Below are 13,052 nucleotides of genomic sequence, written 5' to 3' on the forward strand. Positions count from 1 at the left end.
GTGCTCAGAGTATAGGTTAGGGATGACCCTCAGTTACCAACACACCACATTTTCGCTTACTAATTATAAAATCAGCTGAATTACAGTTATTAATGATGTCTGCTATCTTTACAGGGTCTTTGCATTGGCTTCCATTCATTTTTCATTCATTTCTATAGCCTAACCCTTACCCTAAACCTAACTATTACCAGCACATACCTAACCCTAAATCACCAACAGCATTTCTTCTTATGGGACCCAGACTATGGGCCCCATAAGGAGCAGTTGGTCCTCACAGTGTAGTATGTGATGGAAAAATGGGCCTTACAAGGTAACAAATACACACACACACACACTCCTCACGACTTTCAGTCACTAAGGTGTTGGTGCATTGCAGGTGTAGAGAGAGAAAGAGAATCATGCTTTCCAAACCAAAGCAACTTTTCTAACATTGGTTTACAAAGAGTGAGAGAAAGAAATGAAACGCCGGAATATGGGCTGTAGGCTAAAGGAATGTAGACTTGTGAGAAAACATATCTCTTTTCATCTTTATGCTCTTTTCTGTCAAAATAACTGCAAAATTTATCTGACTCGATAGGCCTTTATCAGAAGTCTTTATTCTTTTTCATGAAATATTCAAAACCTGTACAGATAGGGTACTGTAAATGCTGAAGACAAAGGTGAATCAGCAATAAATTTAGGTGGACATGCATCCATTTAGTGTCTAAAAGGTGAATGAAGTGAAGTGGTCTATTTTATTATTTGAAAACATGACTATTATCCTACAACCTTACATAAACTTCAAATTTCTGCCATGCTGAAACTGACATTATTTTTTACTTTATGGTGCATCCTCCTCTAGTGGTTATGATATAGAGCTGCAGCAAAAACAGACAAACCCCATGGAAAACTCACCTTTAACAGAATAAAATGTTTATTTATCTGCTTCATGTCTCAGCAAATAAAAAAAAGAAAGAACTCAAAGAGTCAGTGAGACAGATAACATTGTGTTTATCTCAGCCTTACCAACCTGTTGTGATTTTATAACGTTGCATTTAATAAAATAGAATCTTTTGAAAGTTTTTATTTGCTTCACTCTCTAATTAAAAAGAAACAACAAAACCACTCAGCGTTTTTTAACACAGCTTAGGAAAAATCCAGAAAAAAAGACCAGTCTGGCTTTATCAGAAAATGTAAGTTGTTCACATCTGAAACTAATAGTATCCTTTCACTAATGTGAGTTTTATTTAACAGAACATTTTTACATGGAGACAAATAAAGAGATATTTAAACAAAAAAATGCTAGACTCTCCTCAAACTGTTCAGCAGATTCTGACAAAATTTCTAAAAGCTGTGTATGACCAAAAAATACCAAGTCAACGTATTTCGAGCAGGTTTATTAGGGAAATCCTTCAGAGTTATGCAACATGAGCATTTGCAGCTTTGCAAGTATAACTTTCTACAAAACATGAGAGCAAACTTGCGAGATTTCATGTTTTTGTAGAGGTCAGGGGTCAATTCACGAGCCCTCCAATCCGCACTGACAGTCATCCACCCCTACTTTCTTACAGTGATGGTTCAAAATTGGACTTTATAGTTTACACAGTTTAACAATCATTTGTAAGATTACACAAAAAATAAAATAAAAATAAACTTTTAACTCATGAAAGAAATGGCAGAGGGAATATAAAAAGACAGCTGTAACTCAAGCACTTCATTCATTAAGTTTTTTATGGTCACTGAAAAGAGACATGCAGGGCAGCTTATTACTGAAAGAAACAAAATAAACTAACACAGTACTGAATTTCTACCGAACAGTGGCACATTTCTAGACTCAAACAAACAGGAAGAACAGTTAAGAAGTGAGGCAGATTGAACAAGTCCTTTCTGCTTTGAAGACTCTTATCCTTGAACCCTGACCTCTGCTTATTTCACAGGTTGTCAACAACCAGAACTAATGAACGTTCAAACGCAACGAAAGAAAACAGGCCTTATTTGATGCTTGCAGGATTGGTTCATGTGATTAAAAGCACTGTGAGATTCTTTTTTTTTGTTTGTTTATGAAAGAAGGAAAACTCATGCGACTATAAACAAAATGTGCTATCTAACATGCAAAGAAAGTCCATCTCAAAAGCAAAAGATTTGAATGATCAGCCAAATGTAAAAACTTTTTATAGCACCCACAAAATGACTACTTCAAAAACAACTTCTGAAGCTTTTGGAATTGACCTGCTGCAATGAATTTCTGTCTCCATTCTTCTTGTTTTGTTCACATACAGCGGAGTTGGTATTTGTCTTGTTTTCAGTCTCATGGTTGCTCTTAATGATTCATTGCTGTTTCTAGTTTTCTTCACATCAGTGGTTCCCCAAGCTCACAGTTTGAGACAGTCCAGTGTGATTGTGCAAGGAGAGGAGGGTGTGTATTCTGTCAAAACTCTGTGAACAGTGGTGTGTTCAGCACTTTTTGTCCTTAAGCTGCCTTATTCAAACACTAACTGGATCATTCTCAAAGTCCCCAAATGCATCTTTCCCTCGTTCTCCAGAGAAAATAATATTATTAATAATAAAAATACTCATACTTTTCTGTGTTCTGTCTCCCTAACTATACCAATGTCCCGACAAAAATCAGGATTGACCCTTTCTCTTACTTTCTCTGTCTCCTTTCTTTCTCTTCTTGAGTTATTTTACATTCCTCAGTTCTTTCTGTAACGATTCTTTGGCTTCTCACCACAGCCGGTTGCCTCGCAGGATGACAGGCCAGGCTGCTTGCCAGAGTTGATGCTGCTCAGAAGAGCGGGCAGCTCATTGGTTATTGCCTTCTCAATCTTTTCTAACAGGCATCCTCCAATGTAAGAGCACTGTGCTGACAGAGGCTTGAAGTTGGCGATCGGGTTGATGCCGAAGAAGTCGCGGTAAGCATCTCGGTTGGGTAAGTCAAACTTGCTGACGTTGGTCTTGGCCAGGATTGATTTAAAAATATAGAACTTGTCAGGGTCATCCACAATCTCCTGGAAGACTAGCTCAGGGTCACTGAAGAAGCTCATCTTTTCTTTAAAGGTCTGGACATAGCGGTCCACCAGCAGGCCATGGATACGTACACGAATGGCATGTTGGCGGATGAAAGCAATCTTGTTCTCCATACGATTCTCAATCACTTGGTTGAGGTCTTCCAGAAGGGAGATTTCCTCACGCTTGAAGAGCTCGCGACTGGTGTCAGGTGCGTAGTCATAGGGCCAGAAGGAGCTGACGTAAACTCTGGGAGGTTCAGTGACATTAATGAGGGGAGCTAAGCTCCAGAAGAGTGCTCCATAGACTCTCATTAAGTCCTGGGTGGCCAAGTTGTCAGCCTTGTTAAGGATGATGCGGATCTGGGACTCTCGACCTTTCAGCTGGCGGAAAAGCATCTCCAGCTCCAAGCCGACGTCCAGCTTGGTGGGGTCAAACACCACAAAGATTAGATCTGCACGGTCTATGAACCACTGGCAAACATCATTAAAAGGGTAACCTGAAAAGCAACAAAACAAATTGTTACTAAAACATGCTGAGTTGTACTTTCTGATAGGGACATAAACTGAATCTCTCTTCTTCACCTCTCTCCTGCTGCTTTCGGTTCTCGATAATTCCAGGGGTGTCCACAAACGTCACCCGCTCCAGCAGTTTGTGAGGCATCTCGATACCAATCAGCTTTTCAAGGAAGTTCTGGCCAAACTTTTCCAGAGGAGAGAAGGAGCGAGAGCTGTCTGCTGCCATAACAATACCCTCAACAGAGCGGATTTTCTCCCCGTGCATAATAACTGTAAACTCAGAGGTAGTGGGCTCAGCTCCTGTAGAGCAGAGTCAAAGAGGAAGAGACATTAGCCAGAACATTTTAGAGAGGACGTAAAGATGTGAACATCCATTGAAAATGGAAAGTCAATTTCACAAAAGACTACGGTTTCAATCTTTGTGTTTTTTTCCTACTTTATTAATCATAATGAAATTCTTGCAGTTACACCCTGATGTGTGTTCACATTATATTTAGATAAAACACCTGGCTTTCCATCCCTTTCAGATCCAGTTCAGATTTAATTCAGGATAATTGCCTCTTTCAGATGTTTTAGGCATTTAACACAATATAGAGGTAATTTAAAAAACATGGTTGTATATAAAAATCTGCAAGTATGTACATGCATACGTTTTTTCTACTCCACTTTCTTCCCATTAACCAAAAACATTCATGTTAGGTTAACTGGTAACTCCAAATTGCCCCTAGGTGTGAGTGAGCATATGATTGTCTCATTTGTCTCATTTGTCTGGTCCTGCTCTGGACTTGTGACCTGTTCAGGCCACCTGTTGGAGATAGGCACCAGTTCCCCCGTGGCTTGAAAAGGAAAAAGTGGATGAAGAAATAGATGAACGGTTGTATAATATGTACCTGTGTAGAGCTGATAGGGGCTGTCATTTAAACCCAGGAGGTAATTGATCATGGAGGACTTTCCTACACTCCAGGGTCCAAGGAACAGCACCATGGGCTTGGAAGTAATCTCACCATCTGTTGAGAAAATTAATACAACGGACTAAATATAAATATAAATAGCAATACAACATTTTTAGAAACCTATCCTAAATGTACCTGTCTTTTTCCCAATAAACTTTTAAACAGTGTATATAAAAAGTCAGGATGCTGTGCAAAATTTGACCGGAAACAGGAGGCAATAATCAGTCCATAACCTAAAAACAATTTAGTTGGGTAAAATATATATATATGTATATATGCTCATGTAAATATGTTAAAAACATTGCCAGCAACAATAACAACAATAATAGTGTTGGCAAAGATAGATGTGTATAACTGTGAAAGACAGTGTGGCTCTGTTAGTTCACATTTCATCAAGTTGCAAAACATTTGAAAATTCCACTATCAAGCAGATTATGCTGTACATAGAGACCTTTGTAAACCAAGGTAATTAAAAACTAACATTAGTCAAGGTCTTCAACCTCTTAGGCAGCACTGCATTCAAAAATAGCTAAATATCAGCGTGGGCTAAGGGACACTTGTAAAACTTTGTTTTTGATTAAGTTGTTAATAAAACCTCACATTTCATTTAAAACAGCACAACATAAATGGAGTATAAGATTCAAAACGCTGCTGCCTTTTATAATTAAATGGACGAGATACAATGAAAAACTTTCTATACTAAACTAAATCAACAGGTAAATATAGTTTTAGAAAATGTGAATGTTAAACCCAAGGAACAAAACTTAAAATTAATATATTAATTCAAAGTGAATGGGAAAGTCTTACACAAATATGGGACATGACAAGGCTGAAGGAAGTTATTAAACATCATATTCACTTTATGGTGATTTTTATCACAGCACCCCAACTTCTTGAAAATTGGGGTTTTACATAAACTAAAATGGACGCCTGAGAACAAATCTGAACAGGATTGTAGCTTCCAAAGTAGGGCTGCATATACTTTTTTTTATTTTGACAGAAAAGAAAATAAGTAATAAAATAATATAAAGTCTAATTAAAAAGAAATATTATAAGTTTCAGTTGCTAGCAGCATAAAGTTAAAAACATGCAGTCATATTTCACATAATCTCTGATGGGTCACTCTGGAAAAGACACTTTAAAGCAAAAACATCAAAGCAAGCTGCCATGTGTGTTGAGTGAACATGGTTTAGGGGTGGTTGTTCATCGTGGTTTGTTTTAAATTCAAATTAATTCAACAGGTGATTATGAGAAAATATAATGTAAATTAGAAAGACAAAAACACATTTGAAGAATAAAAACTTCTCCTTCTGAAGCCAATAACTTTCAGAACTAACAAAAAGAAAACAAAGAGGATAGGTTAGATCTTTTGAAGTGGGTTCTGTAGAAATTTAATAAAATAATAATATCTTACATGTTACATGAATTGGACTGACAAGCTGGTCCAAGTGGGGCCAAGACCAAGATGCTGCCTCTTTAAACAACTCAACTCTCAAAAATGTATTTGTGGTTCATGCTAATAATACTTATTAAAATGTTACACTGCAGTCAGTTTAGCCTTACATGGTTATCCCAGCAACAACATTATGATATTCATGTTGCAAATTCCCTGGGCTACACAACAAATGCTCCAGCTAGTTGCTGCTGTTTGTGCTTGTAAATAACCACATCCTTTATAAATAACTGTGCAATGCACACGTGAAGTTGGTGTAAATGTTTGTAAAACAACATATGCACAAATCACAATGAAACATTTAGGACCGGAGCGTTTTAACACAAGAATAATAAGTCCTGCTGGACTTTGTGCTTTCTAGATGAAAATTAAACTCTGTTTCACCACACTGAACACTTTCAAAAAGCTATCTGCAACAGGTAAGATACTATTTGTTTATAACCTTTTCCACAAACCGTACTTCAAAACATCTGGATTCTAACCACCCTGATCCACCAGTATCCACTCTTCAAACAGGTGTGCCTTTAGATTAAGCCAAAGCTGGGCATGCAACCCCCTCCATAGTTTGAACTCTATAATTACAAAATACCAATCAGGCTCGTTTTAAATGTTATGGATGTCTATGAACATTAGCAAACTCACGTTTGGCCACATAAATATATTTTTGTCCTCCCCTTTTTATTACTATATATGTTTTTAGCATTACAGCTTTCTGTGGACTGAAGCTTTCACTCATGGATCACTTTCACGACAACCCAGTCCACTGCATTTTATCTGGTGTTATCCAAAGTGAAGCATGTTTGAAATATTTTGATCAACAGAGAGCAAATATGTCAGGGAAAAAGGGGCTTAGCACTTCAGGCAGTGCCATGCACAGGTAAACCCTGCCTACACCCACCTGTGGCTGAGTCCCCCAGGGTTCGTCCGGGGTATGCTGTTAGATGAGGGAAGGGGTGGAGGTGGGGGGATGAGGGGAGGACAGGAAAGGGTGGAGTACAGAGAGGTGAAGGAGGTGAATGAGAGCTCAGTAAGGGAGTAAGGTTTCTACAAGCAGCGAGGAGGGAGTGTCGATGAATGAGTGGGAGATCATGGCTGGATTTCTTGGAGGCATATTTGACCGACTTGTCAAACATGCTTGTCAACAAATGGATGGTGCAATGTGGACTGGTAAAGTTGGAAATTTACTCTTTTGTACAAAAAGTAAATGTTCATTTAGAGACATCATAGAAAAGCATTTATCTGCATGCAAAACCACAAGAGGGCACAATTTATTTTATTCTAAGGCGGCAGAAGTTATTTTTGGCACTTTGCAATGACTAAAATCTAAATACACAAAGCCACTCAAAAGATGTGCTATAATAAAAAAAAAAACATCTGGAGAAAAAATAACAAGAACACCTGTGGGAGCACAGGTGTAATTCATAAACTGAATGTGCAAATGATTTATTGTTTCATTATACATTTATTACTCTTTAACTGAACCTGCTTGGGAACTCCATGAATGAATAAAGAACAAAAGTTTATAACTGTGATCTGTTGACATTAAAAAGTTTATGCATATTTAAAAACAAGTTTTAAAAAAGAACCCAAAGAGTCATAAAAGTACACAACTGAAGCAAATTACTGATAGGATATGACTGAAGTCTCTGTAATACCTGAGATCTCGTGCTGCCTCAGCTCGTTGTACCTATAGGCCTGCTCCATCGGCTTGATGGACGAGTGGTAGATCTTCCTCAGCTTCTGGATGGCAGCTGGAAAAAAAGAGGAGAAGAGAAAGTAGGGTCAAGATGTTAAGGATTACATAAGCATCATTATCAGCAGCATTGTTACAAATTTCATTAGAACTATCTAAAAAAAAAAACCCACTATTATTCCATTTTTCCATTGAAAGCAGGTGAATTTGTTCTGTTTTTATTACAACACAGCCTAAATATAATGAGATTTCGTAAATATTACAAAAATCTAATTAGGTATTTTACTTACCAACAAAATAGTTTAATATTTTATAAATGTAAATGTTTACATTTGTTTTATATGTACATATATCTAATATAATATGCATAATAGTTTTACAGTGAAACAGGTTTACATTTATTAGTTTTTCAGTACTGATGCACTGCTTCATGTAGTTTTATGGTACTTTACTGTGGAAGGAAAAATAATACTGATTATTGCCTAGAAATTATTGTTACAGTACTTAATAAACCGTAGGTGTGAAACTTCAGAAACTGTGGTTAAAGATTTCTGACTGCAGTTATCAATCATTTTATGTATCAGAATAGAAGACATTTTTATTAAGCATTTTACGAGGAAAATTAAAAGCATCAGTGTTACACTGCAATTAACTTGCACAGTCGAACAAAATGCATGGGTTTAAATCACTCGTCAGCAGAGCATATTTTGGTTTGATACACATCCTAACAGCAATAAGTGTAAATTGAAGGGAAAATCAAGGGAAAGTGTCCATTTGAATTATGGTGGTTCACATTTTATGCATATTACAGGCCAAACTTTAAAAAGTCAGCATTGATTCAGTCGTTTTTCCTCCTCACCTGCAAAATCTGCTGCTTTTTCCTCTGATGCAAGCCGCAGAGTTTCATCGATGTGAGATCTGTCTCTCAGGGTGGAGATGAAATCTTCCTCCTCTGAAATAAATGTGAAAAAACAAAGCATCAATAAAGTTGCTTCATTCTATCACTGTGCATCTCTAATTTGTTTCATGCCAGCATAACTACAACAAAGTGCTTATAGAAAATAACAATGATTGCACGACCCTTTACTGTTGGTTATCAGCATACAGTACTAACTATAGCAGTTCATTTGAGATATTTACACATACAAACCAAGACATCAAGGTTCATGCTCAATAATCCAAGTAAAAAAATCCATCAAAGTTCATTCAGGTCTTCTGGAGTTTTTTTTTATTTTTTATTTTTAGACGTTTTATCCTTCATCCAAAGGACTTCATCAATCTGAGGAGCCACAAACAAACTGTGTCCCACAAGCAGCACACTCTCATAGTAGACGAACCAGTTTGCTGGTGATAAGATAGTAAATATAATAAGATGAAGTCCTTTGGATGAAGGACGAAACATCTCAACGAAAAAAGAAACCATCCAGATGACCTGACTGAACTTTGTTGGATTTTTTTACCTGGATTTTTGAGCATGAACTTTGATGTTTGGAACTACTTTGGCTATGGCTGCCTGAGAGGAGTCGGCAGGGGAGAGGGCAGCCCTCAAAAACCATCCTATCACCAGCAAACTGGTTGGTCCACTATGGGAGTGTGCTGCTTGTGGGACTCAGTTTGTTTGGTGGCTCCTCAGATTGATGAAGTCCTTTGGATGAAGGACGAAATGTCTCAACAACAACAACAAAAAAGAAACCATTCAGGTGACCTGACTGAACTTTGTTGGATACAAATCAAGAGGTTTTTTTTAAAGATCTTTTGGAAATTAAGAACAAAAAACACATTATTTTTCATAAGTCCATTTCACTAAAGCTCTTAAAGCAGTTTCTTAGATGACAATTGACTGGGTGGGTCCATTGTCAAGTTAAAAAAATACATTTCACTTAGGCAGAGAATCTGAGAGATCATATTTGCTTCACTTGACATGTCCTCCTCTGAACCTATCAGATTACTTTGATCACAGCTGTCAGCACAATCAGTTCTTAATTTAGAAAGCAAATATTAAAAATAAACATACAAAGACATGGCATGTCCAGAGGCTTTATGATACACAGCAAAGAAAAAAGTCTGACACAGACTGGGACTTCCCCAGTTTCATAAAGAGGCTGGGGTCGAGTGTTCCCTTCAGTAATAAAAATAATGATGTGCAATACTCTGCCTTTTATCAGCTATATTTACCCACCAATCAAACTTTTTGGGTGGTGAGGTCTGTCCTTGTGTGTCCACCTTAGAATGAGCAGTAACACCTCCCACACAACACTGAAAAAAAAAAACCTGCTACAGCTTTTATTAATAAAGTTGTATTGTATTGCATTTATACATGAGAGCTTTAAGGAAGTCTCACTTGTTTACTCTTTTTTTGTGCCCTGTGTCCTTAATCACATCTGTAAAATACATTACGCCACACATGCACCATGATCTAAATGTTGTTTTACACACTATTTCTGTGCTTCATGTAAGCAGACACATGCTCCATTTATTACACAGGAAACATATGTATACAGCCTAAAATAAATCTGCAACTTATGTTCTCAAAAATATTATCAGATTGAATCATTTACATGCTAAAAAAAGTTTGATGTTTAAATGTACAAGTCTATCAAAATGCCAGCTTTCAAGCAAATGCTCTATGGTTCTACTATTTCTATGAGATACAGGCAGATTTGAAGAGAAACTTGATGAAAGGTACAATAAATATTTGAATCTTCCTTGAAACAGACAACTCTGATCGACATAATCGAACTTCCACCACAACAAATCTAAGTTGAACGATGACTTTGTTTGCTACACCTAATAATAAACGCTCACTACCACTGCTGTGGAATCCTAACACCACCAACAGGAGTCAGCCATGTAACAATGATTTTTAGTATTTCTGGCCCTGAGTCAAAATGGCACATTGCTTTGGGCAAAATGCATCCACGATGCATTTAATGATGCATAAAATGATGGCAGCATGTTTGTTTACAGACAAGAACCAAGCAGGCCTTTAGAAGATGAATATATGTTCAAATTCAACTAAATCATCAGTACTCATTTATAAAAATAATAAAGAGAAATCCATTTAAAAATACAGTTTGCTTGACATACAGACAGTTAAATAGCTAATGGTATTTCAGACTAGAGAAATATAAATTAGGCATTTGAGGATATGCAGTTGTCAGGGGAATTTAGGTAGAGGTCAAGGATGCACTAATGTTAAATTAATGTATAACCAGGTAGAATTGTTTGTCTGATCAGAGAGGAGCCTGCAGGAGCACCTGATAAACTCCAAGGCCTTTAAGCTGGAAAGCAGAGGTTGTCTTGACCTCTTCTCTGTCTGATAAGCATTATGAAAAGGCACTTCTTTATACTGTCCGTGGGCAGAACTTGCAACTGGAGTTTCAATGTAACATCTGTGTAAGCCTGTGTGTTAACTCTGCCTCCCCTTGCAAGGAATAAATTGGGTTGAAAATCTTATCGTATCCGCAGCATGGTGGCGCAACTGGTAGAGCTGCTGCCTCTCAGCGAGCAGGTCCCTGGTTCAAACCCCGGTCCAGGGGCCTTTCTGGGTGGAGTTTGCATGTTCTCTCCGTGCATGCGTGGGTTTTCTCCGGGTACTCCGGTTTCCTCCCACAGACCAAAAACATGCATGTTAGGCTAATTGGTAACTCTAAATTGTCCCTAGGTGTGAGTGAGAGAGTGAATGGTTGTTTGTCTCGTTTGTCTCTATGTGGCCCTGTGATGGACTTGCGACCCATCCAGGGTGTACCCCGCCCCTCGCACAGTGATTGCTGGACATGGGCACCAGCGACCCCCGTGACCCAAAATGGAATAAACGGGTAAAGAAAATGGATGGATGGATCTTATCGTATCCTCAGAGTGTCTTATTGGAGTAATGAGTTGATGATAGGATAATTAAATTATCCAACAGCAATAATAATTAATAATGATAAAGATCGTGAAAAAAAACTACAGTGACATTTGATTTCAGCTTTAACTAAAATAAAGTCATTCGTTTGCAGAGAAGCAGCAGCGACACATATAGAACAACACAACAGAGCTGATTCTCACCAAGTCAACTTGCTATAAATAAATGTGTGATGTTATTCCCAGTGCAAGACCAGGAGACACCACAAGTGTTAGAGGCCAAAATATAAAATGGATGTGGGTAATATATAAATACATTCATTTTTTTAATCTGTAAGTCGCCATATTTTGGACACGGTAAGCTAAATATTTTGTTTTTATTTTTAAATTACTTTGTATACTGTTGAAACTTGTGAAAAGAGCTGTTGTTCCAAATTCTTATAATGCAAGTGCACTAATGTTAGCAAAGGGGCCATGTTAGTTAGCTCTGTCTGATGAGCCTGATGTGTGCATTCAGAGCGACTATGGGTGAGAAATGATGACACTTTTAAAACTTGGTGTCATTTCCCCCAAGTAAACTGGATGGGCTTGTTTTTCAGCAAGCCCATTGACAAGTGCAGCTTTCAAGTCTATTCTATTATTATTATTAGACCTTTACAGGTTAGTTCCCACTGAGCCTCAAAGACTCATTTACAAGAGAGACCTGTTACATACAACATACAGGCAGATGAGAAAAAGAGAACACGAGAGTGGAGGAAGCCAAAAAAAAGCATGCCTCACACCATTTCCTGGCCAGGAAACAGTATAAAAGATGAAAAAAAGGACCTTGCAACATAAAGCTGGATTCAGATGATTCAGATAAACAACAAATGTTTGGGCTGCCAGGCTCTGTCTTCTGTCCATCTTCAAAGTTCTGCTGGTACACTCAATGGCAAATCCAAACTGTCAGAATTAGTGGATATTCCGCCCAGTCCGTGTTCGATTTAGCATTCTCCAAAATTGAATCCTTCGTGCTGTCAAGTTCCAGAAGCCACAAGTGGCCTACGATTCGCAGAAATCATGTCCAGCTTGCAGTTGAGCTCAGTAAGCATATGAGTCTGAGCGCTCGAAGCATGAATTAAACTTTCACATAAGGCTGGCAGCTTTACCGTGGCCGAAACTGCTGCCGACGTCTTCCTAATTTGTCAGTATCCTAGGTAACCACCAATTCCAAAAAGCAGAAACCCTGTTATCATGAATCCAATAATATACACATCTTGTATGTTTCACAGACAGCACAGATAGATAGGCACCTCATCTTCCAATCACCCCAGGAATCAATGACAAACCCAGCTGCACGTGTCCATTCAGGGCATGAGGGTTCTCTAGCACCCAGTTGTCTGGTGGAAAAAAATGTATCAATTGCATTGAGGGACCAGCTGACCAAATCCGTAATAATTTTCAATTCAGAAGATGTGTAAAGATAGGCTCTGAGGTTGACAGGCAAGAGAGCAAAAAAGCAGGAGGGAGAGAGGGTAAGAGCGACCGTCTTTGTAGAAGGCGAAAGAGAGAATTCTATTCTATTCTAAATTTACAAGGATGTGTTCACTGCATAATATACTGTA

General features: G+C 38.0%; 1 protein-coding gene across 2 annotated transcripts in view; it reads right to left on the bottom strand.

Annotated features, from left to right (window-relative positions):
- Positions 1-1,231: 1,231 nt before the first annotated feature.
- srl (sarcalumenin) overlaps positions 1,232-13,052 on the bottom strand; it is a 16,876-nt gene continuing 5,055 nt past the window's right edge. Inside the window, exons 2-7 of one of the 2 annotated variants that reach the window (XM_037688379.1) lie at positions 8,462-8,554; positions 7,565-7,660; positions 6,808-6,843; positions 4,394-4,510; positions 3,570-3,803; positions 1,232-3,484 (exon numbers count right to left, since the gene is read on the bottom strand). In XM_037688379.1, coding sequence (XP_037544307.1) covers positions 2,673-3,484; positions 3,570-3,803; positions 4,394-4,510; positions 6,808-6,843; positions 7,565-7,660; positions 8,462-8,554 — 1,388 coding nt within the window. In that variant the 3' untranslated portion in view covers positions 1,232-2,672. The remainder of the gene's footprint in view (positions 3,485-3,569; positions 3,804-4,393; positions 4,511-6,807; positions 6,844-7,564; positions 7,661-8,461; positions 8,555-13,052) is intronic. The other variant, XM_037688380.1, reaches the window with a different exon arrangement.

The sequence above is a fragment of the Nematolebias whitei genome, chromosome 15, assembly GCF_014905685.2.
Source record: "Nematolebias whitei isolate Nwh7 chromosome 15, NemWhi1, whole genome shotgun sequence".
Taxonomy (NCBI): Eukaryota; Metazoa; Chordata; class Actinopteri; order Cyprinodontiformes; family Rivulidae; genus Nematolebias; species Nematolebias whitei.